This window comes from Aotus nancymaae, unplaced genomic scaffold (genome assembly GCF_030222135.1).
Source record: "Aotus nancymaae isolate 86718 unplaced genomic scaffold, 86718_ANA_hifiasm-v0.15.2.pri h1tg000003l, whole genome shotgun sequence".
NCBI classification, from domain to species: Eukaryota; Metazoa; Chordata; class Mammalia; order Primates; family Aotidae; genus Aotus; species Aotus nancymaae.
The window spans coordinates 30,233,351-30,259,678 of record NW_026988414.1 but is presented as its reverse complement, the minus strand read 5'-3'; the positions used below and the strand labels follow the sequence as shown (position 1 = coordinate 30,259,678).

At 40.2% G+C, this 26,328-nt stretch overlaps 1 protein-coding gene across 1 annotated transcript; it reads right to left on the bottom strand.

Moving 5' to 3' along the window:
* Positions 1–10,791: 10,791 nt before the first annotated feature.
* Positions 10,792–25,497, bottom strand: ALDOB (aldolase, fructose-bisphosphate B). The gene is made up of 9 exons (XM_012467143.3): positions 25,381–25,497; positions 20,442–20,563; positions 19,421–19,632; positions 17,829–17,883; positions 16,847–17,007; positions 15,930–16,013; positions 14,821–14,995; positions 14,214–14,413; positions 10,792–11,312 (listed from the first exon to the last, which is right to left on the bottom strand). Exons 2-9 carry the CDS (start codon positions 20,551–20,553, stop codon positions 11,217–11,219), a joined length of 1,095 nt encoding a protein of 364 aa, XP_012322566.2. The 5' UTR covers positions 20,554–20,563; positions 25,381–25,497; the 3' UTR covers positions 10,792–11,216.
* Between the last annotated feature and the right edge of the window lie 831 nt (positions 25,498–26,328).

Below are 26,328 nucleotides of genomic sequence, written 5' to 3'. Positions count from 1 at the left end.
AATGATGGTTTCCAGCTTCATCCATGTTCCTGCAAAGGACATGAACTCATTCTTTTTTATGGTTGCATAACATTTCATGGTGTGTATGTGCCACATTTTCTTTATCCAGTCTAACATTGATGGGCATTTGAGTTGGTTCCAAGTCTTTGCTATTGTGAATAGTGCTGCAGTAAACATATGTTTGTAAGTGTCTTTATAGTAGAATGATTTATGATCCTTTGGGTATATACCCAGTAATGGGATTGCCTGGTCAAATGGTATTTCTAGTTCTAGATCCTTGAGGGATTACCACACTGCCTTCCACAATGGTTGAACTAATTTGCACTCCCACCAACAGTGTAAAAGCATTCCTGTTTCTCCATATCCTCGCCAGTATCTGTTTTTTCCTGACTTTTTAATGATCACCATTCTGACTGGCATTAGATAGTATCTAATTGTGGTTTTGATTTGCATTTCTCTAATGACCAGTGACAATGAGCTTTTTTTCATATGTTTGTTGGCCTTATAAATGTCTTTGAGAAGTGTCTGTTCCTATCCTTCGCCCACTTTTTAATGGGACTGTTTTTTTTTGTTTTTTTTTTTTGTAAATTTGTTTAAGTTTCTTCTAGAGTCTGGATATGAGCCCTGTGTCAGATGGATAGATTGTAAAAATTTTCTTCCATTCTGTAGGTTGCCTGTTCACTCTGATGATAGTTTCTTTTGCCGAGCAGAAGCTCTTTAATTTAATTAGATCCCATTTGTCAATATTGGCTTTTGTTGCAATTGCTTTTGGTGTTTTAGTCATGAAGTCTTTGCTCATGCCTAAATCCTGAAGGGTATTGCCTAGGTTTTCTTCTAGGGTTTTTATGGTTTTAGGTTTTATGTTTACATCTTTAATCTATCTTGAGTTAATTTTTTATAAAGTGTGAGGAAGGGGTCCAGTTTCAGTTTTCTGCATTTGGCTAGCCAATTTTCCCAACACCGTTTATTAAATAGAGTATCCTTTCCCTATTGCTTGTTTTTATCAGATTTGTCAAAGATCAGATGGTTGTAAAGTGTGGTATTATTTCTGAGGCCTCTACTCTGTTCCATTGGTCTATATATCTGTTTTGGTACCATTATCATACTGTTTTGGTTACTGTAGCCTTGTAGTGTAGTTTGAAGTCAGGTAGTGTGATGCCTCTAGCATTGTTCTTTTTGCTTACGATTGTCTTGGCTACATGGGCTCTTTTTTGGTTCCATATGAAATTCAAAATAGTAGTTTCCAATTCTGTGAGCTTGATGGGAATAGCATTGAATCTATAAATTACTTTGGGCAGTATGGCCATTTTCACTTACAAATTTATTTTTTTAAAAAAAACTGTTAAGCGTCCACTTCTGTTTCCCAAGAAAATTATACAGGTAGGCAGAGAGCTCTAGAGAGGAAAATGAAGTATCCAGAAGAGAAGGGAAGGAAAAAGTCAAATCAAGAGGACGATGCTTAAGATGAGGCTAAAAGATGAGTACCAGGGAAGATGAATAGTATCTGAAGGCAGAGGAATTATGAGAGAACTGGTGGCAGAGGAATTATGAGAGAACTGGTAGCTACAAATTAAATTCCTGATTGCTTGGTGAATTGGGAATGTGACAGGAGGTAAGGCTGCCCTTCAGTAAGGACTGATCAAGAGTTGTCATGCTAGGGAGACTATTCTGCCTAAAATTCCATGGCATTATTTTGTATTTAAGTATGATGTGTATATTAAAAGGCCACATATTTGAAGTGTTCAGCTCTCAGTTTTCACTACTAAACACCTATGTAACCAGCACCAAGCTTAAGAATAGCATCACTAGTACTACAAATATTTCCCTTGTGCAACTTTCCAAATACTACCCACAAAAATCCTATGCTCCATTTTAACTCGAGACAATTTGAAAGTGAATGGTAGGGAAAAATTTAGGGCCAGGTTTTTGTTTGTTTTTGTTTTTTGATATTTTGTTTTTTAAATTTTCACCTGGTTCTTTTTAAGTGTGTAGGGACCATGGTTCTTGACCTTCCTTAGATTTGTGGATCTTAATTCTCAGAAAATTGCATATGAAGGCAGTGGGAATAAGAGAAAGAGATGAATTTGAGAAATATTTATAAACAGTGAGATTTGGTTGCTAATTGGATGAGGAAACAAGGAAGAGTAAAGATTCAAAGTCAGTTTGGGTGGTTAGTGCTTTGATGAGACAGGACAAAAAGGTACATTGTATGGAATGAGGAGATCACTAACACTTTGAATGTGTGTTGTTCTGTCTGTGAGACAGTAAAGATATCCAGAAGCAACTGCGGATATGGATATGGTGCTCAGCAAAAAGAATTGAGCTAGAAATTGATTTAGGAATTCACCAGTGTTTAAACATGTACGGATTAAGCTTTAAAGAAAGAATAAAGCAAGAAAAGAAGTCCAGAGATGGAATCCTAGGGTCTACTCTATTTAGCGGGTGGGCAAGGTGCAAAGGAGCAGAAACAACCAGAAGTATGGTAAACCCAACATATAGTGATAACTGCTATAAGAAAGTGATCCAGAAGCATGCTGGAGAGAGGCTGAGGAAGGGCTGAAGAGTGTCTTTTGGATTTGATAATTAGAGTGTGATTAATGGGTTTCTGTAAGAACAGCTTCTGGAGTTAGGAAGAGCCAGTTTTCAGGGGGCTAAATAGAGTGGATCATCAGCTCCCAAATACTGTCAATTCTTGACAAAAATTATTCTACATTCAAGTAGTAAAAATAATGTTAATATAATATTTTTGTTTTAAAAAGATAAATTGATTATTAGAGACCATTATTCTGAAAGTATGCTCTTTTCTTAAAAAAAAAAAAAAACTAAGTTCTTTTATGAAATAATAGTGATTTGGGAGGATAGTTTGTTACATTTATGTCTTTACTTTTAAAAAAGGGCAACCCTTTATTGGTTATTCTTTTTACTTGCTTAATTTTACTATTCTATAAAGCTAGAGAATAAAACTAGATTACTCATCTGTGAATATAAAGAGGGCTGTATATGGAGATTAAAGAAAAATTTGAGTAGATAGCCAGTTGAGGGAGAGGTTGAAGATAGAGGAGCGCGGAATGCAAGTTGATTAAGTTATTGGATATGCTGAAATGAGTACTAGCAGTTATGGAAATATTTTTTTCCGGGACCTTCTTCCTTCAATTTGGGAGAAAATGAAAGACGACAGATTTGGTGTCTCGTTGAGTGACAGGAAAATCAAATTCACTTGAGATGACCCATTTGAAAAAATAGTAAATCCATGTTTTGAGGATCGGGGAAGGAGGATGGATGGACATGGTTAGGGGTAGAGTTAGGTGTCTTGTCAATAATAAAGGTTTGAAGGAGCAGCTGGGGAGAGTTGGGATTTTGTTTAGAGCCCAGCTGAAGTAAAACTTTTTAAAAATTATTTTTATTTTTTACTCCTATGGCATTGCAAGAAGTAAAACTATGAACTTAATGAAATTACTCAAATTTATTCTGGGTATTAACATCTGAGACAATTTTGAAAGAAAATTAAGCTTAAAGTAGATGAAGCAAATTATTAATTAGATAAAATTTCAAAATGAGCAAGTAAAAGGGGTTTTTGGTGGCAAAAAAAAAAAAAAAAGAACAGGCAAAAATATTCTATTTCACTGTAATTTTGATGAGTGAGGCATTTCATATTCATCTGTCTTCCTAATGGAGGATGTCATCACCAAGTCTAGAGGCACACAGAACATACCTACTTGAGCACAGTGCTTGCAGAATACATTTCAACTCCTTTTTAGAAAACAATCTAGTCCAGATATTCCAATCATTTTTTTAAAGTTACTGTTCCCAGTCAGTATTTGACCTTTGACATTCTTCTACCTCATTCAAAAGTATTTTGTGGCCTGAGGTGGGTGGTAGGGGTGGGTTGATTGGTTTATTTTAAATTAAGGCCATCTATAACCAGAATGCACAAAGAGAAAGACACATTTGCTTTACCACATAAGTGGGATGAGGTCAATTAACATGTATTTAAAAAATACCTGCTAGGTGTTATGTTTGTTTCATAGTTGCATCAAGCAGCCTTTTCTCATTAAGGAGACTTGAAGACTTGAAGAATGCATAATAAGCCATATATATTACATAAAGACAGGAAAAATCACCCAACTTTCCAAAACACTGAGTTTTCATTAACTTTGTATTTCACTCACACAAATAAAACATGGTGTGTGCATCTTGCCTGTGTTGTTGCCTGTCTAGGAGCCATGCTCTAAGAACAGGTTTCTCATGTTCGTCCACTGGCTGAGGTAAATCTCCACATTACATGACAGCCATTGTGTCCCTGCAACCCAGAAGTGTACTCTGAACAGGATGGAGTAACAGAGTAGGACAAGGAAAAGTTGTACATAGTTGCAGAAAGATGCCTTGAACTTGATTATCTTGAGAGGGCAGAATACATTTCTCTGATACCTGAGACCTTGGGCTACCACCTAGCCCTGGCTATTCTGAATTGCCGAAATAATTGGTGCTATGTTTAGAAAATGCCCTATTTTTCATATGCCACACTACTCAGCTTGACCAAGTCTGTGCATGTATGTAAGTCTCTTTTTGAGAACAAGGTAAAGAATTTTGAGCTTTCATTTGTCCCAAATACTTGCCTATCAGGTTGCAATGAAACAGACTTTATTAGGATGGTAAATGGTTATGCTACACACAAGGCGTTGTTTGTTGTTTTCTCTAGTCTAAAGATGTCATGTCTGGCCAGGTGTGGTGGCTCATGCCTGTAATCCCAGCACTGTGGGATGCCAAGATGGGAGGATCACCTGAGGTCAGGAGTTCAAGACCAGCCTGGCCAACATGGTGAAACCACATCTCTACAAAATACAAAAATTAGCCAGGCCTGATGGTGGGTGCCTGTGGTCCCAGCTACTCAGGAGGCTGAGGCAGGAGAATTGCTTGAACCTGGGAGGTGGAGGTTGCAGTGAGCCGTTATCACACCATTGCACTCCAGCCTGGGTGACAGAGTGAGACTCCATCTCAAAAAAAAAAAAAAGATGTCATGTCTACTCATCCACCCCACCAACAAAAGGCCAAGTGTGCCATTAAATTGCTATTATAGACACTTAGCTGGCTCCTGGTTCTCTCCTGATCCTCTACATTCTAGAAGGTAATTTTCAGCATTGCTCTTAGGTTATTTTTTTCTTAAAAATCATCCTGTTTTGATTACTGTAGCTTTGTAGTATAGTTTGAAATCAGGTAGTGTGATGCCTTCAGCTTTGTTCTTTTTGCTTAGGATTGTCTTGGCTATGCAGGCTCTTTTTGGTTCCATATGGAGTTTAAGGTGGTTTTTTCCAGTTCTGTGAAGAGGGTAGAGATATAGACCAATGGAACAGAACAGAGGCCTTGGAGGCAATGCCCCACATCTACAACCATCTGATCTTTGACAAACTGGACAAAAACAAGCAATGGGGAAAGGATTCCCTGTTTAAAAAGGTGTTGGGAAAACTGGCTAGCAGTGTGCAGAAAGCAGAAACTGGACCCCTTCCTGACACCTTACACTAAAATTAACTCCAGATGGATTAAAGACTTAAACATAAGACCTAACATCATCAAAACCCTAGAAGAAAACCTAGGCAAAACCATTCAGGACATAGGCATAGGCAAGGACATCAAGATAGAAACACCAAAAGCATTGGTAACAAAAGCCAAAATAGACAAATGAGACCTAATTAAACTCCAGAGCTTCTATACAGCAAAAGAAACAATAATTAGAGTGAACCAGCAACCAACAGAATGGGAAAAAATTTTTGCAATCTACCCATCTGACCAAGGGCTAATATCCAGAATCTACAAAGAACTAAAATAGATTTACAAGAAAAAAACAAACCCATCCAAAACTGGGAGAAGGATATGAACAGACACTTTTCAAAAGAAGATGTATATGAGGCCAACAAACATATGAAAAAATGCTCATCATCACTGATTATTAGAAAAATGCAAATCAAAACCACATTGAGATACCACCTCACGCCAGTTAGAATAGCAATCATTAAAAAATCTGGAGACAACATGCTGGATAGGATGTGGAGAAATAGGAACCCTTTTACACTGTTGGTGGGAGTGTGAACTATTTCAACCATTGTGGAAGACAGTGTGGCACTTCCTCAAGGACCTAGAAATAGAAATTCCATTTGACCCAGCAATCCCATTACTGGGTATATATCTAAAGTATTATAAATCATTCTATTATAAAGACACATGCACACATATGTTCATAGCGGCACTGTTTACAATAGCAAAGACCTGGAACCAACCCAAATGCCCATCGACGGTAGACTAGACAAGGAAAATGTGGCACATGTACACCATGGAATATTATGCAACCATCAAAAATGATGAGTTCATGTCCTTTGTAGGGACATGGATGAATCTGGAAACTATCATTCTTAGCAAACTGACACAAGAGCAGAAAATCAAATACTGCATGTTCTCACTCATAGGCGGGTGTTGAACAATAAGAACACATGGACACAGGGAGGGGAACATCACACACTGGGGTCTGTTGCAGGGGCCAAGGGAGGGACAGCAGGGGAGTGGGAAGGTCAAGGAAGGATAACATGGGGAGATATGCCAGATGTAGGTGACTGGGGGATGGAAGCAGCAAACTACATTGCCATGTGTGTACCTATGCAACAATCCTGCATGATCTGCACATGTACCCCAGAACCTCAAGTACAAACGAAAAAAAAATCACAATACACAAATAGAAAAAAAAATCATCCATAGTTACCTATTTCTCACCACTTCAAAGCAAGACTTTCTAAAATATCTCTGTCCGTCTGCGTGCCACTCCATCATGGGAAATCAGCCTCACCATTTGCCAGGCTGATTGCCCATATTTCTCTCAACACATAGTTTGTACTTTAGTAAAGACACATAATTCATGTTTATTCTCACTCATGAGTCTTTACCTTTCTTCAAGAGCCAGCTGACAGGGAAAACTAATATTTATTCACTACCTATGTATCTGGCACTGTACATAAAATATTGCCTTCACAACAACCCTCTTTTACAGATGTGAAAACTGAGGCTCAGAGAGACTAAGTATGTTTCCCAAGATCATAAAACTAATAATAAATTGCCTTCAGCTAATCCTCCCTCTTCTGTAAAGCATTCCTTCTCAGCATCTAGCCCATGCCACTGCAATTTAGCACATTATTGTGTACAATTTTCTTTGTTTTCTAACTGCGTGCTTGTCTTCCTCATTTCCATGGTAAGCATACAGTGCTGAGCATACAGTAGGTGCTACAAGAGTGCTCGTTGTCTGATTTTTATGTATGTTATACATAGTGATGCCCAGTACTGAGTGCTTTAGATTATTTCAAGAGGCTTAGACTACTTTCCAGCCAGAATACCATGTTTATACGAGCAGCAGAAAAAGAGCTGTGACTGGCTGTGTTGAGCTTTGCATCAGTTCTCTCTCTTAACTCATCCTCTCTACAAAATAGGCTTTGGGATTGGCAGCATTGCATGAGCCCTCCAGGCTGCATTGAGCATGGGCAATTTATCTTTTACCCTAGAAATGGGTGAAATGGATGGCAGATATTATTCTAAGGGAAGGTTCACAATTCTTTATCTGAAAGCCTTGAGGCCATACGTGCTTTGGAAATCAGAATTTTGTCAGATTCTAGAGAGTAAATATATTAATTTTGCTGTATATTGTATAACTCCCTCTGCAGTGTCTGAGGCAGCACCTGCAATTAAGCATGTTAATACTGCTGCATATCATCAAATGGAACAAAGATGACAGATAGCTTCAGGTCAGGTGTTGCCACCGAGTAATTTACTAAAACTTATGAGAAAATTTTTGGATTTCAGAGTTTTTGGATTTCAGAATTGTGAATAAGGGATTGTGAACTTGTTATTGAGACGTATTAACTCGTTTATTCTTTCAACAATATGTGATAATATATTTTTTCTTATTTTGGTGATGAAGAAACAGAACGACAGAAAGGTATAATGTGGCCAAGGTCACATGGCTAGTAAGTGACAGGGCCAGCATTTGAATCTATGCTGTCTGACTCCAAAACCTGTGCTTTGAAGACCTCTGACTACTCCCATCCAAGAGGACTTTGCAAATCACACTAGCCTAAATCCCACCACCGACTGGTTATGTGACCTTGGACAACTTCCTTAGCACGCTGGACCCGTTTCCTCCTCTGTTGCCCAAGCAAGTGACATCTAGATGGCAGCTGGAGTCTTTCATTCCAGGAAGGCTAAATCAGATATCTGGAAGTCCCATTTCTGCTTTGCCTAAAGCTCACTCCAAGATTTCTGCAAGTTTCTAGAAGCTTACATTCCCACTGTCACAGTTGGCTTTTGCTTCTGCTAAATTAATTCACATTATGAATCATTACGAATCATCTCAGTATCTTGTTTTCATAAAGCATGATATAGACTCATATGAGAAACTCAGTTCTTTCTGGCAAGAAGACAGTATCTTTAGATTGCTTAATAATAGTTCTCCTCCTTCTCAAAAGCCCGTCACCTCCCCGCGATTACATATTGCCCTAGCTTCTTTCCTGCCACCTCTTTTTCCTTTCTCGTTTCTTTCCCTTTTCCCTCATTTTCTTGCCCATTTCCTTCCTTCTTTCCCTCCTCCCTCTTCAGAGCAAAACAAATTCTTCTTTTTATTCTTTCCTGAACTTAGTCGTGTGTGTGTGTGTGTGTGTGTGTGTGTATGTGTGTGTGTATGGCCTTGGCTCTTGATAGCTTCAAAATGTCATCTTCTTTCAGTGACTTCTGAATGTATTTTCTTATACACAGGCAGTATCCTCTCTATGAGTTCCCTTCCTTTTTGTTTTCCTGTGATGTCCAACCTAAATACCATCTCTCCCTTTTCTACACCCAGACATCTGATTCTACACCCTGACTCTCCTCCCAGTCAATGGTTTGTGTGTTTCTTTTAGCTATTTAAGCTTAATTGTCTGGTGTGCCCTAACGCTGAAATTTCTCTAATTATTTTTTATGTCTAGTACTAGGTTTTAGTTTTAGTAGGTGTTTAATAACTACTAAAATAAATCTGACAAAGTAACCAAAGCTGGGAAGCTACTAAATATTCACTCAGTAATCACAGAGAAATTGAAGTCTGTAGCCTTGTAACACTTGTCTTCATATTACCCTGAATGGAGGAAATTAATGGGATTGAGATTTCAAAGACAACTATAGTCCTTTAGTAGGGAAAATATATCTGATGGTAGCCAGGAAAATGCGTTCTATAGAGTCTCACTCCCAGTAAAATGATTTTCAGCTTTGACCAAAATATGTTAAGTAACTCAGCCTTGATTATAAATTCATGCTTAACTGATAAGAATCTAAGAGGTTTCTTTAGATACCTCTTAAAATATCTAAATAATTCAGCGATGCTGAGTAAGAGCTAGATAAAAATTATCTGGCGGAAAAGCTTTGTCTCACAAGGTGTTACCTACCAGCTTTTAAGAGAACTTGGCACATAGGAGGAGATGAAGTGTTTGATGATTGACTGAATGTGAGGAGAAACGTAGAAGGCCTACACCACTGGTGGCAGAGATACTGAACATAGCCTATAAACTTGCCCTGCAAAATCTCTGGCTGTGTCCATTTTTTGAGCAAGAGACCTGGATTCAGAGAACTGAATTTTAATCTCTCAGCTCTACCATAAATGTGTGACCCTCAGCAAGTAATTTTACTTCTCTGGGCTCGGTTTTATCATCTGTAAAATGAAAGCCGTGGGCTTAATGGATCTCTAATGTAGGCTTGAATTGCTGGTATGAATATAGTTGTTTTTAGAAAAGTAATGACAAGTACATGGAAATAAACATTCAAATACCGTAGAGGGCATGTGATAAGGAAAAGTTGTCTTTCCTGTACCCCATTCGCAGGTCTTTCTCCTTAAAGTAAGCCCCTTTGGCTAATTCTGTCTTATTCCTCTAAATAATATGTTAAGACTCTGTTTCTTAATTTGCTAATCTACACAATATCATTTGTCTTTGTATTATTTAAGTTAAGAAATTTAGCATACTACCTTCAATATTTTAATTTTAGATATATATTTTAATGATTTACATCCATTTCTTTTATTGCTTAAATAGATTTAAAGGACTATTTCTTAACCCATCAGTTTTAAGTAGTATTGCTGACTCTTTTTGCTTTCCTCCACTTCTCCCCCCCCTTATATTTCCCAGCTTCTGTCAGTTAAATCATTACTTTTATGTCATCCAAAATTATAATATTTAAATTCTCTTTTGTAACATAGGTTAATTCTGAAAAGTGAAAGTCAATACAGTATAATTATGTGAATACTATTTTCTGCAAAACTAGGAAATGTGCCTGGATGTGCAGATGACAGTGTAGTCCTGTGTCACCAAACCTGGGCCACTTGAAGAGGAATGCTCCAAGCATCAAAGTCACATTAATTTTCTTATTACACTCCACAAGTTGCTCAGAATCATTCTACATTTTTTAGCTGGCTTTATACCGTGAATGGCTTTACTTTTCAAATAACCTCAAACTTGAAATTTAGATTGGTAGTTCTCAAACTTGACTGTACATTAGGATCACTGGGGAAGCTTTAAGAAATCTAATAGAGGATCCCAGGTGTAGAGTTTCTTATTTAATTGAGCTGGGGTGTGGCCTGAGCATCAGAGTTTTTAAAAGTTTACTGTTTAATTCCAATAAATAGCCAGAGTTGAAGACCCTGACTGCTGAAACCCAGTCATGTCTAGTAGAGTCAAAAGTAATGAAATACAGAGTCCTTGGACAACAAGAGCAGAAAAGTGAAACCCGATAGCAGCCAAAGGTTCATAGAATATTTATTTCTTTTTTGGTTGCAGCTATCTCCTTCCCAGCCTAACACTGCCAAGATTGTTTCAGAAGATGCACTTCTCTACACTCAGCTAATGAGGTATTTCATTTAGCAGTTGTTCTTTGGATGAGGAGCCGATATTGTTTTAAAGCCTATAATTTTCTTGGGTGGATATTCTGAAGCATGGGGAGCTGAAAGTGTTGCAAGGAAACTGCTATGTGAAATTTGATCAGGTCCTTGGTATTTATTTTTATGTTTCAACAACTGATTATTTTTCCCCCTTGTACTTAAGATTTAACATGTATTTACAGCAGTTCAAATCTAATTGTGTCTAATTTCCAGGATTGGAGGAAAAGTTGCTCCCTTTCAGCCCTCCTACTAGAAGCACTGGAGCTAGGCCGGCGGGCATTGGATCCTAGTAGGTATAGCAGGCTGTGAACAGCGACTGGGTGGAAGCAGCCTCAGAAGAGCCTGAGTGAACGTACTGTCCTTTGGCCGCCTGGCAGTTAGCCTAGAAGACAAATGTGAGAGAGGAGACCAGTTAGAGTAAATGTGACCCCACCTTGACCCTGTCTACTTCTCATGGGAAACCAGTCATACCTTCACTCAGATTTTCTTTTTTTTACAGCGACGTCGCTGAGTATTGCTGCTGATACCATCCCTTTCCATCTATAGTGTCTCCCTTTTTTATCCCAGTTTTCTGAGCGTTTCTTTGGTGAACTTGAGGTTTGTGTCAGTTACTGGGAAAATCTCTGTTCAGTACCACCAATATTGCAGCAATAGAAACTAAAATTGAGAAATTTCTCACTAGTGTAGTGCACGATACCAGAAGAAAAACTTGTTTATTTTAAAAGTATCCATTTTCTACCTATATTGGTCTAGAAGAATATGTAATTTTTATTTAGTTGTTATTATGGTATCATTTGCTTTCCTGTATACATTCCAGTCAAAGGTCAATTCAGAATTATGAAACTTATGATAATATTTGAATGCCGCTCAGTCGGTACCACTTTTTCTAGTCACTCTTGCTATTGTCTGTTCTCTCCGGGACTTATTTCTACATTTTACATCAATGGTTCTTAAAGTGTGTTTCATGGTCTACCAGCATCCTTTAGGAACATGTTAGAAATAGAAACTCTCTGGTCTTACCCGAGACCTACTGAATTAGAAAGTCAGTGGGTGAGGCCCATAATCTGCATTTTAACGAGCGCTTCAAATAGGGGTAGGGGAAATGAAAAGAGGTTGGTAATGGATACAAAAATACAGTTTGAGAGAAGGAATAAGTTCTAGTGTTCAATAGAACAGGAAGGTGGTTACAGTTAACAATAATTTATTACATGTTTTGAAATAACTGGAAGAGAAGATTTGGAATGTTCCCAGCCCAAAGAAATAATAAGTATTTGGAGTGAATACCCTAATTATCCTGATTTGATCATTATGCATTATATGCATGTATAAAACATCACAGATACCGCATAAATATATACAATTATTATGTGTAAATAAAAAAGATTACAACAACAAAACCAAGCCCTTCACGTGATTTGGATCCACACTGGAGCCTGAGAAGCACCATCCTTGATGATAAACTCAGCTTCCCTTCTCTGTGTGGATGGCCCTCATGACCTGTGCTTTCACAATCCCTCCATCAAGTGAGCTAGGTCTCCTCAATCCATCAGCCACCCAGCAGCACAGCCACATCCTGCTTTCCATAGTCAAGGTAAAGCACTACTTCGAAAATCTCACCCTCTCTTATGCCTGTGAGATGACATTTAGCTTCCCTGGGGCTTTCCTTTCCTTTAGGGCCTCACCACCACACTTCTGACTACACTTGATTCCTTGCCCAGCCTCCTCTATGGTCAGCATGCTAACTGAGGCTATTGCTAAAATTTGTCACTCTTCTATCTTCCTATTAAACTTTCACTCTTCTACCCTGCTATTTTGCATTCGGGTTTATCTGAATCTTCCTGCATGCTTCAGACAGCTGTTAGGAAAATTCAGGAATGAAGCTACCACAAACTCAGACTCTTATTTCAGCTGCACCTTACTTGATGCTTGGCTATGTCTGGCCATAATGTCTGATCAATTTCCTAGCGAGTTCCTTTAACTGCTTTTCTACCCTTTCCGACTGTCAGTATGGAAATTTCCATTTCTTCAACATTCTCAGCAGATACCCTTACTGTAATCAGTCATGAACTGCTACATCTCTTGACTTCTATAGAGCTGATTCCAACTGCGTTCTCTTTTCTGCCTCTTACCCCCTTTTTGTCTTTCGCCAGCTATGCCACCTATGTTTAATATTGAGTCTCATGTAGTTCTGCTTCCTCTAAGTTCTTCTCCACTCAGTTATCCCCACTCTCCTCATCTTTATTGTCTCCTCTTGCTTTACATTTAAACATGCCAGGCTCTCTCCTATTTGGCTAAACTCCAAGCTTCCTGAAGGCCATGGCTATATGGGATTTGTTCACCCGAGTTCTAGGCTCATAAAGGGTATTTTTAAAGTTATGGTTATTATTTGAATAAAAACTTTGGTGGTCCCCATTTCTCCTGGCAACCTTTCTGGGTCTTTTCCTGAAAAACTTCTTGAATGGGCACCTTTCCTTTCTTCTTTATTAAAAGTGTTTCAGTAAGGGTCACTGATATGCTCCTAAATGCCAATCTCAGTGCCTTTTCTTGGCCTTTGTTTTGAATCTCTCTATAGCATGTTATTATTGGCCCTTTGAAATTCTTTACTTGGCTGGGCACAGTGGCTCATGTCTGTAATCTCAGCACTTTGAGAGGTTAAGATGGGCAGATCACCTGAGGTCAGGAGTTCCAAACCAGCCTGGCCAACATGGTGTAACCCTTTCTCCACTAAAAAATACAAAAATTAGCTGGGATTGGTGGTGCATGCCTATAGTCCCAGCTACTTGGGAGGCTGAGGCAGTAGAGTTGCTTGAATCCAGGAGACAGAGGTTGCAGTGAGCGGAGATTGCACCATTGCACTCCAGCGTGGGTGACAGAGTAAGACTCCATCTCAAAAAAAGAAATTCTTCACTCTTTGTTCCCATAATGCTTGGTTCACCCTATGATATAATTGCTGCTTTTCTTGGTGGCTTCTCTTCTTCATCTTCCCAAAATTAAAAGTATCCTAAGTTCAGTTCTTGGTCCTCTTATCTCCTTCCCTCTGAAGTGATTCTGCTGAAATTGTCCTTCAGTCTATTTTCATCAACTATACTACTAGTGTGGCTAATTCAAAACCTCTCTCTAGCCTCTATCCTCATACTGATCTCTAATGCCAGATTTACAAATGCCTAATAGACACTATCTGTAGATACCTGCATGGCCTGAAGAAAACAACGCTTCTCCATGTCAGAGAATCAAGCCCCAAATGTGAACTTCATCAAGTAGGTAAGAGGTAGCAGCATCTTACCACGGCCCGCTTCATAAAAGCCTCCTGGGTTGCCTTCTTGTTTGCAGCCTTGCCACCCCAGGCAGCCAATGCACTGGCCTGTAGGGCCCGTCCATAAGAGAAACTTAGTTTCCAGGGCTTTGGTAGATGGCAAAGGTTGATAGCATTGAGGTTGAGAGTAGCATCCTCTTCACTCATGCCACCAGACAAGAAGCAGATGCCTGGTAGAAAAGAAGCCATTTTGCTCTATTAGTCCCACCTTATGTACCCTGCTTGAGAAAGCAAGCAATGAACCTACCATAAATGCAATGTCTCAGTCTTTTCTCTGTTTGATTTGTTTGAACTGGGTCAGAGAAATCAGTTTGCTTTTGCTGAAGCTAGTTGGGCTAGAGAGAAGGGCTTTAAATACATAAGGAAGGCAGTGAAATGTTGAAGAAATACATGGATTGTGGGCATTTGGGCAGACTTGGATGCTTGGTATTCAGTGGGAGGGGAAGGGCTGGCTGCCTGTGGGATAACAGAGTTTTGTTTCATGAATAGAAGCAGATTCCTGAACAAACACAAATGCTTATGGTTCTCCAAAGAATGAGGGCCAAGACCTTGAGTTAGAGAAGAAAGAAGGCCTTACCAGGAACAGCTGCGGGAACGGTACGGTGGAGAGCTGTTACGGTGGCCATTGCCACTTGCTCTGGAGTATACTTCTTGGTGCAGGCGTGTCCAGCAGTCACCATGTTGGGCTTTAGCAGGGTGCCCTCCAGGTAAACATGATGGTCATTCAGGGCCTTGTAGACAGCAGCTAGGACCTGAAGGACAAGAGGTCCCACCAGGTGAAACTCAAAGCTAGTCTTAGAATCACGTGACCTTGGCACATTTACACCGCAGGGAGGCAGGATAAAGGAATTCTCATTTGTCACTTGGCAAAAGCTTCCGAACCAACCTCCAGGCCTCATCAGACCTATGTGCTGCAATCCACAGCCACTGAGCACAACCAAACTGGCCTGTCTTCGCCACCCCTAATCTAGCTTCTCATTCACTGCATGAATGACAGGCACGGCTCTGCTTCCAAGAAGCCCTTCATTCCTTTCTTCCCATTACTCCCTTGGTCAATGTCATTCCCTATTGAGACTGCATTGTTTTAGCTATTTGGGGTCATCTAAACTGGCCTCCACTGTCCATGTTTACAGAAGCTGAGTAGTCATATAGGCATACATTTCAGAGGCAGAAATGCTTTTAGATCGCATTTCAGTCCACATAATTTTCCAAGTAGGGAAACTAAGGTCAGATGACATTATGACTCTCCTACATTCTCACAGTGTACGAATAGAACCACCCTCTTTCAGATATACTGTGGCTGATTTAGAAAATCAGATGGAATAAAGTGCTTTCTAATTACATCTTCTCATTTGAGCCACGTATCTTATTTTAAAATTTCTTTGTGTACACGTAATAGAATTGAAGTCAGAAGAGATAATATGACTTGCCCAAGATCCCACAAGTGGAAAAACAGATTCTCCCACCCGAGTCTTGGTTCTGCAACTCCTGTGCTTTTTCTATATGTAGCATACCACGCGCCAAAAAAGCGAAGGGTTGATGAGCACCCCCCTACTTTCTCAATGCTACAATGAGTCCAACCTAAAGACTACTTCAAATATAACAGCTGTTATGTGTTAAGTAACAGCTATTACCTAAAAATAAGATTTTTCAACTAGAATTGGGAACTTTATATTTAAGACTTACCTTCTCAGTAACATACTGGCAGTGTTCCAGGTCATGGTCTCCATCAGGAATTACCTCTGGTTCAACAATAGGTACCAGTCCATTCTAAAAAGGAAAAGCAGGGACGCAAAAGTGAAGCTGTGTACTCAGTCATCCTTTCCTTAGGAGGAGAGTCAGCAGTTGCAATTGGTTTAAATTGAAGCCATTATGGAGAAATACTACATAGGTGACTTAAAGCCAGTGAAATTTTTCAGAATGGGGTAAAAAATAAATACAAACACTTAATTTCTATATCTCTTTCTAGAGACTATTCTAACTGTCTCAGAACCTAGCTACTACCTCTTTAGGGCATTCAAGCATACATCATTAAGAAAAATGCCTCTAGTGTGGGCTAATGAAGAAATTCAAGCAGTGTTTATAGTTCTAATTGGGAATCTCCAGCTGTCCACAACTCTAATAACCCCAACATAGTACTCACAGAAGCAAATCAAACTTGACTTGGACCCAGAGACATTTTAGTATGTGTTGGAAACTTTAGCATCTGGTCATCATCCTCCAAGGAATTATTTGGATTAGAACTCGGTCAGAGCTGTCACTCTTCAGCTAGAAATCTAAGAGGATCATGTATTGGATGTTATGGAGTATAGACAAGCAAGTTATCTGGCCTCAAAAGCCTGATCACTTATAAGACAGTTACGGAGCTTTGACAGAGGGCAGCAGTTGATGACATTATCCTTTGAACTCATGGCTTAGTTGAACGCCTATTGGCTTGTGGGACCAAATCTTTCCTACCATACTTGGCTATAGCAAAAAAGTTGTAAAAAAATGCCACTAGGATATACTGGTGAGGGGAAAGAAGGGCCCAAGTGTAATTATAGTAAAGTTGAAAAGAAAAGCGCTAGCCTACTCTTTTTCAGCACAAGGGGAAGGCAGAGCACCTGCTGACAGATGCTGGCATAGCGAGCCAGGGCGTTGGCATTTTCTTGGATAGCGAGGCTGGACGGACACTGGTCAGCAATCCTCAGCACAGCACGCCACTTCCCAAAGTCAACACCATCTTTCTTGTACTGAGCACAGCGCTCTGAGAGGCCATCAAGCCCTGCAAGTCACAAAAGAGAGAAAGGCTTCCTTGCACCTTTGTACCTGAACCATGGGGACCTCTGATAAAGTGAAGGAGTTCTCCCTTGGCTTAGCTTTCAATTCACTGAGCTTGAGGACTGAAAAAAGCTAAGCGTATAAGCATTAGTCACAACACTGAACCAGAAGACCTAGATTTAATATATATTGTTTTGATATACATATTATCTACTCCACATATAGAATAGAAGAAGCCAGTAGTTAATATGATACTCATTTCACAAATGTGGAAACTGAGACTCTTAATGGTTAAGTGACTTTACCAAGTTTGAACTGCTAAAGCATGACAGAGCTGGGATTCAAATTCTGCTTAGCTAACCCAATGTTGTGGGTTAATGCTTGTCTACTTGGGCAGAAGTACCTTGCAAAATTATCTAGGTAGCATGTGATAGAACCGGGATTCAAACCCAGGTGTATCTGATCTCAAAGTGTGGGACCTTTCCACTCTTCTACTGATAGGTTTTTTTCTAAAAATAATACTTGCAAGTGCAGAGTTTAATCTTCTTTGTGCAAGGTATTTTGGTACGCATCTTATGTACGTTGTCTAATTTAATCCCCACAACAGTTACTCCATTTCGAGATCGGAGAACTGAGGCTCAGAACATTTCAGTGACTGGCCCAAGGTCACACTTGTTAAATGGAGGAGCTGATATCCAAAACCAGGTATGTGTGGCTCTAAGACCAGCGTAAGAGTTGGGTTTTGTTCTTCCTTGCTCCCTTCTTTACTTGCCTTAATTTCTAGCTTATACTGGCATGATGCATCTCAGTGGGCAATATCCTTACCTTGAATGGTGGTTTCTTTGTTTGTTCCTGCAAGGGGAGCGGCTCCTTGGTCTAACTGTGAATACAAATAATTAACAAGTAATTCTACAGGTGTCAGATGTCAGGAAAACACAAGCAGAACTCTTGAAACTAATAGTTTGCCTCTTTTACAGACCAAGGAGTTGAATTAAGAAAGTATATTAGTCATTGTGAGGGACACAGTTCAGTACATAGCAGAAGGGAAGTTACCTGGAAGGTACAATGTGAGAGTGTCTACCCTAACATTTATTGAGCACCTGTATACACCAGGTATTGTGTTAGTACAGGAGGTAAAGAGAATAAGGATACAACTTCTACTCTCTACGTAGCAGAGGCCAAGGTGACCTTGAGAATTAGCCTAAACTGGCTCTGACCCTGCCTTGCTATAAAGGCAAGTTATGTTATTCTTTGTAGTTCAGTTTTCTCACTTCATCTCTAAATAAGGGTAATAATTGAGTCTACTACCAGAGGTTATGAGACTTAAATGAGTGCTTAGAATGGTAAATGCTCATACTCAATGGATACTAGTTTTCTTTTCTTTTCTTTTTTTTTGAGATGGAGTCTCACTCTGTTGCCCAGGGCAGAGTGCAGTGGCACAATCTCGGCTCACTGCAACCTCCACTTCCAGGATTCATGCGATTCTCCTATCTCAGCCTCCGGGGTAGCTCGAATTACAGGCACGTGCCACCATGCCCAGCTAATTTTTTGTGTTTTTAGTAGAGACAGGGTTTCATCGTGTTAGCTAGGATGGTCTCGATCTCCTGACCTTGTGATCCACTTGCCTCAACCTCCCAAAGTGCTGGAATTATAGGCATGAGCCACTGCGCCCGGCCAATGGATACTAATTTTCACTTTTGGGAAGTTTATGCATTATTGGAAGACCTAGTTACAAGATAGAATAGTAAATGCTTGAATAATTACAATAGTTACCATTAACTGAATAATATGCAATATAAACTTTTTTTTTTTTTTTTGAGACAGGGTCTTACTCTGTCATCCAGGCTGGAGTGCAGTGGTATGACCACAGCTCACTGCGGCCTCGACCTCCAGGGCTCAGATGATCAATCTTTCCACCTCAGCCTCCTGAGTAGCTGGAACTACAGGCATGCACCAACACACCTGGCTAATTTTTTTGATTTCCATTAGAGACAAGGTCTCACTATGTTGCTCAGGCTAGTCTCGAACTCCTGAGCTCAAGCGATCCTCTTGCCTCTGCCTTCCAAAGTGCTGGGATTATACTATAAGCAACCACTTCCAGTCTAGAAGTACTGACTCATTTCATCCCTGTAAGAACGTTATGAGGTAGATTCCCATTTTAAGTAATAGGAATCCCATTTTAAGAATGAGATTGAGATGAAAAAAGATTAAGAAGGTGTAGAAAACCTGAGTGAAAGGAGAGGGCACTGGAGGAAAAATCTAGATGAGAATCTGGTTGTCCGTGGGAAGATGGCAATGGAAAAGGGTGAGAAGAGAAATTAGATGAGGAGAATGTTCAGTGTTGGCCCCGCCCTTGCCAGTGTGCTGGGAGTTTCCCTAGGACAAGGCAGAGGTGAGGTGTGAATGGAGGTGTTCACCTTGATTCCCACCACGATCCCCTTTTCCTTGAGGATGTTTCTGAACAGCTTTCCCTGGCTGTCCTTCTGATAGAGGGTCTCATGGAAAAGGATCACACCCCCGATGCTCTGGTTGATGGAACTGTCCACAGAGAAGAGGATTTCTCGGAACTGCCGGCGGTTCTCTTCGGTGTTTTCCACCTTGATCCTCTGCAGGCGGTTCCCCATGGTGCCTATGGTAGGAAGGCAGAGGGCAGCATAAGGAGCAAGCCAGGGCTTTTCTGTCGCCCTTCTCTGCATCGTCTCAGAGACCCTCACCACAGTGGAAAGCAAGGCTCCCTTTCTTTCTCAGGTAGTCAAAGCTCCTGCCTCAATTTTTTGTGTTCCAGAGAGAAGACCCTGGTTGCTATCAGGTTGCTGGTTAGGGAGTGTGTGGGCTGGGCATGTAGCGGTCAGTGTGGAAGCTATCATGCGGTCCAGGTGGATATGTAAAGCCCTCAGGCCTCTCTAGCCCTCCCTGATCCAGTCCTCGGTCTCTCTGGATGTACATACAGAAGGAGGGATGGGGCACGCTCTTGATTCTCAGGCTTCCGTTGTTTTCTGGCAGGCTGGGGAACTCTGCCATAGCTCTCCCTTGTGGCCTTCTCAGGTTCTGCCATCCATAGCCCTGCCCTATTCCAGGTGCGGATACTTTCTTCCCTTTGCTGACTTGACTGACTTTAAACTGATTTCTCATTAGCAGCAGATTTCTGTGTATCTGATCTTATGCTAGTTACTAAGTTTCTAGCCTTACTACAAGGCTGAATTCAAATGACCCCTGGCAAAGGGCCTTAAAATGAAGGGCTTGAGCCTCTTTCCATGGCTTTCAGAAACGTGCCTGCTACTTATAGGACTCAAAAGCTCTACGCTTACTGAGTCTTCTGCTCCCACACCTGTGTACATAAACCTTAACTTCCATAAAAAATATGATTATCAAGTTGTTTCTGCTAAGTGTAGAAAAAATAATATGTTGTTATATGATGGGACTGCTTTTCACACTCACCTACAGATTCATCTGCAGCCAGGATCCCCTTTCCATTGGCAACAATTCTCTGGGCAATTTCTGAGAGCTCCTTCTTCTGCTCCTGGGTGAGGGCTGGAAATCGGTGGGCCATGGTGACAGGTCTAGAAAAGAATGCAGGAGAGTTGTGCACAGAACTATGGGTGGCTCAGATGGATGCATGATCAAGACAGTCGGGGGTGCAGACCCCTGTGGCACCTCTGGCCCATTTCCACAACTGGATAAACAAATGAGATGTGCTTTCCCCCCATCACTTATTAGTTGCAATTAGCCGCAATGAATGAAGATGGGATGCTGAATGTTCATGGTGATCCTAGACAGAATGCTTTCCAGGAGACCTTTGGAATCATTAATCCTAACACTGAACCAGCTAATTAGTGACCCATGAAAATATGACTAATGGAGGGAACTGCAGTAATGGACTGTCTCTCTATTCTCTGGATAAGGAAACACCACTGGATTTCCTTAATGGCTTGAGGCCAGGACAATGAAGCTCTTGGCCTCTGTAGTTAACCTCCATTTTGCTCTGTTAGTCTGTAATCCCAACAGATTATTCTCCAGGCAACAAGTTTGAAAGGAGAAATCTATACATAGTCGTGAAGCTATGTATAGCTTCAAGGTAGTTTCCCTTTGGCCTTGGGCTAGAGGGTTGAGTGCAAGTTTCCTTTTCCTTATATTCAGCCATCTTTGAAACCACTTGGGGCGGACTGGGGAGGATGTTTCCTAAGTGCCTCTGTGCTCAGGTTTCTATGATGATGCTAAAGTTGTATGGCAGTCCCTGCTCCAGATTCACTGCTTTAGCAAGGGGAGACTCTGGCTTGAAGACCCCCTAATCAAGCAACCCTCTTAGTGGTGGTGCTCTGAAGGGAATCATTGCCCCTGTTTGGCTGCCACTTTGTTCTTGAAAATGCAAGCTCAAAGAGCTCTCATTTTGAGTGTTACAAAGAGTGTTTTTTGCATAGATTGGGCTACCAAAGAGAAAATGGTAGTGAAGAGTATCTCGGGTAGCTTCCTACCCAATCCCAGGGTCTCCTCCTTTTCCTAATCTTCTCTTTCTCCAATACACTCAGCACAGGATGGATGCTCCATGTCTACAGATTACTTCCTGGAAGCCCAGGGACACCTCAGGTCTCATTTGATCCACTGGCAATGAGGTGATTATAGCAAGTATTATCTTAATTAATTAATGAGCAAGCTAAGACTTAGAGAAGCTAACTGACTTGTCCAAGGTCACAGCTATGGTGAAGCAGAGCTCCCTAGACAGTGCTATCCTCATGACAAATCTATTTCTCCACATTTTCTGCATGTCTTCAGGGTAGGCTGTCAGTACTCTGTCCCTTGATATAAAGAGTGAGTAGCTACTGAGCTAATTCATGAGAAGGTATAACCAATGACCTCATTGTTGCCTCTCCATTTCAACAGAGGTTCTTGTCTTAACCAAAAATAATGAAACTGCAGTGCTGTTATTGGGGTAATAGGGCACACTAGTGGGCAACAATTTCTAGAGAAGATGACCTTCTAAGGCCCATTACATCCCAGCCACGAGCAGAGCATGTTTTCCCTGTTTATATATCAGCCTCTAATATTAGAGTTAGGGATTTTTAGCTTTGGACCTGGCCTCCAGATCATCAAGCTGAAAAAAGCCAACCTGGGGGTGACCCTCAGAGCAAGATGAAAACTTTCTCTCTCAGTTTAGGCATTTGCACCAAGGAGTCAAGAATCACCAAAAAAGAAAGATGTTTTCTTAATGAAGCAAAAGGAAAAATCAGCCCAATAATAATAATAATGACAAGTAGTCATGTATTGTCAAGCCCTCTGCTAATGGCTTTACATGCAGTTATATAATTTATTCTTTAAAATAATCCCAGAAGGTGGTTGGGCCTTTCTCCCCTCCCATTTAATAGATTAGGAAAGAATATAAGAGAGTATAAATTATTTGTCCAAGGAAAAATAGCCAATAAGGCACAAAACTGAGATAAGGAGCAGTACTCCTTTCTATTCAAGGAAAAGAGTGAGCTCAATGAAAAAAAGAACGGCCTTTGGATGACTCCTAATGTCCTTGATGACACCCCAGAGTACCTTAGGCTGTGGGTGATTATACCACGGACATTACTAATTCAAACATCTGACATATTCATGTAGAGGTTTGCTGCTAGTAGATCAGACAGACTTGGGTTTAAGAGCCAGCTCTGCCTAATCTAGCTGGAACCTCGGGCAAGTCAGGCAACTTCCTGAGTCTCCATTTACTATGGATTAAATGGTGATAATGATTGTTCTGGTTGTGTCTTTGCCAGGTAACTCCAGTGCAATCTGTGAGCACCCTGCTCATTGTAGTTGCTCAAAACGTATTTGTTAAATTGCATGGTAAACATGAAGATGCTTTACAAAGCACTATAAAATGCAATGTATATTACTAATTCTATTTTTTTTTTAATTAAAAAAAATCTAAGGTACCTCCATGTTTCTATTTTCTACCTATTTCCAAACTATTTTCTTCAATCTGGGTGTGCTGACTCAACCAGAATAACAGAGAAAAGGTCAATTCAAGCTAATGCTGTTTACAGGGAGTTAAACTTCTACAGCGGGATTAAAGGTCTGTTCCACGTTAGCACAAATGTCGCCTCTCTGTTAATCGTAAAACAGGGTCACAGGCCAACGTTCACCACTGGGAGAAAGGAGGCCAGCCTGGGATAGGTAATGACACAGAACGATTTCAGTGTCCCTAAGCTAAGCTTCTGCTCTCTGAGATCTCAGGCCAGTTTTTTTCAGTGTGATGGAAACTTGTTCACATTATATTATTAAATGAAAAAAAAGCAAGTTTCAGAGAATATATACTATCCTCCTATTTTTTTAATTAAAAAATGATATATACTCATACTGTTTGTGTGTCTATAAACAAAGAGTAACAACTCTGAGGTTACCTCTGAAGAAAGGATCGGGTGGAAAGAGTCTCACATTTCTTTTCTTTTTCTTTCTTTCTTTTTTGTTTTCTGAGGCAGGGTCTTGCTCTTTTGCCTAGCCTGGAGTGCACTGGCATGATCATGACTTACTGCAGCCTTGACCTCCTGGGCTTAACTGATCTTCCCACCTCAGATACCCAAGCAGCTGAAACTACAGGCACCTGCCACTATGCCCGGCCAATTTTTTTGATTTTTAGTGGGGACGAAGTCTTGCTATGTTGCCCAGACTTGTCTTGAACTCCTGAGCTCATGCAATCCTCCCACCTTGACCTCCCCAAATGCTGGGATTACAGGCATGAGCCATTGCACCCAAACACAGTTCATTTTATAAGTTCTTTATCACACATTTTATTATATATGTGTAACAAGTAATATGTATATAAATCTGGAGGAAAGTTGTGTTAACAACAGAAAGTAACCACAGAAAAACAAAGCTACAAATGACCTCAGAGATACCTGTGTCAACCCTGTCACTTTAGAGATGAGGAAACTGAGGCCAGAGAGACTATGTCTGATGTGCCTTCTAAGTTGTAATGTTCTAGGATTGCAGGTCACATCCTACTGGCTTATGACTTAGAATTCTATTTCTAATCCTTCAGCAAAATAGCAGGTAGAATCCTATGGTATGGTTCTTTCTGCCTTCCTTGAAGATGTTTTGTGAAAACACAATTATTTGTAACATATGGATACTTAATTCCTGGAGAAATAGAAGGCAGCAGAGAGTCCATTTGCTTCTCTGTGTACAAGACAAATGGAGTTTTAAGACAAATGTGAGGAGGCTTATTTATTGAAAGCCTGTGACTTCTAGGCATTATATGCAGCACTTTCGTATATGATGCATAAAGATGCCCATAGCTTTATTATCCACCCCAATGCCCCAGTGACAAGTGTGGTGGGATGATCTAGGGCAGCCCTAGGACAGCCTGGTTTCCAGTGCCCTTCAACACATGTGGAGCAGCCCAGAAAGAGTCCTGAGTAGCGCTCTTTCCTCTATACTTGGACTGAAGCCAGAGGACCTCTTAGATTTTTTTCAACAACTATACTCCATTCCAGGGCCCAGTATCTCTGGCTCTAACCTGGGCCTGGATGCTACCTAGATGTGCCTTAGCTAAAGTGATGAATAGCAGAGCAGCAGAACTCAAGCCCTGCTGCATCCAAATTAGCTAATGGAGCCCTAGGTAACTATTTAAAGAGAAGTAATTTTTTTAAAAAAGCCAACGTAGTCTCACAAATGCCTGTTTTTCAGATAGTAGAGCAAATGTATGAAAATATAGAACCTTTTCATTTCTACTGTCTTAAGCTATAGGGTCTTCACAGTGTCTGGGGCCAGCATGAAATATTCTAGAAAGTGTCAAACATGAAGGGTTTGGAAATTCATAATCAAATGACGACTATGGTCTGTGAAGTTTCCAACTCTGTTGTATTTCCTCATTTGAGCAATGAGTGAAGGCAAAGGGCAAAACACTCCGAGGGTTTGTTTCTGTGACAAAGAAACTTCAGTTAGTACCAGTACGTGTGGGAAGAGAATGTAGAAAATGACATAAGGCAATAGATATGTAAATAAACCACTAAAATAAGTCGTTGTTATGAAAAGAGAGTCAAGAATTGAAATGAACAGGAATCTCAAAAACCGATTAGAACCTAATGATAGTTGTGTTTAAGTGGTTTTTCCTAGATCAGAGACTCACAAAGGCCTCATTCAGGTAACACATGTAACTGGCAATCAATCCTGGGCATTTTGCCACCTCTCAAAAAGCTGGGAAAGGTGTGAATGAGCATTTATGCTTAAAGAGAGAAACACATGCATTTCTCTCCAAGCAGAGCCATCATGTTTTCAGCCACGAACAAGTTTTTCTCTAAAGCAAAGACACATTAATCTTCCCCTCTATAAGCTTAGTGCTGTCATTAACCCCTTATTCACCGGTACAGTCCAGGTTTACAAAGGAAGCTTTTTTACTTACAGTTTGGGAGATAAGAGTCCTCCTAGATATCAAAAGCTGTGAGTGAGGCAGCAGCTGCCAAATAGGACAGATCTTTGGTAGCACACAATTTTTATAGAGTTCTCATCAAAGTTGCTTTTTTTTTCAACATTTGCCCTCCCCTTTCTACCTTGACCTAGTAGGGAGGTGTTTATTCAACATCTCTGATTGGCTCATAAACAACCAATCCTTACAATCATGCTCATATACTCCTATGCTCGTAGAATGTTAAAGCTGCAAGGAATGTCTTGAGACCACATAGTTCCTAATCCAGACCCTCCGTTTTACAGGTGAGGAAGCTGAGGTAAGGAAGACTAGGAGATTCCCCTAAGTCATGCAGCTAGTCAAAGACAGAGCTCTAGGGTCCATTAAATGATACTAGGAAGAATGTTAGTGTAGCTGTAACACTTACAAAGCACATAAACTTGGTGAAGCATTTTGGTTTTGCTTTTTACTTGTCTGAGCCTTTATTTTCTTCTCTTTAAAGTGAGATCTCAACCTCACAGGAACATTAAGTGAGTTTGTATAGTGTCTGTACACAGTAGCCAATTCCAATAATTTATTCTATAATTTATAGTTAAATTTAAATAATCTTTCAATAAAAGAAATGGGTTCTGAATCCTTGAATTTCCCATGCTTGAATTTTGTCCAGATGGAAAATAAAATTCAAAACACTCTGTTTTTAAAAATCATTGCTTCTCCCATCCTTTCCAGTCCTCCAAAACCTAGCTGGGCTTTTTGATGTATTTAATGCCAGGAATAATTGTTTTTTATTCCCATTGTCTTTCAACCTTTGTACTTTTGTCTTCAAATTTGGTAATAACTAGAATTAAACTCAAAGTGATTGAACTAAACCATCAGCACCCTTAAATATATGGCACTGTCTGGGTATGGGTTCATTCTGCAGGGCTTTTTCCTAAGTATGAAACC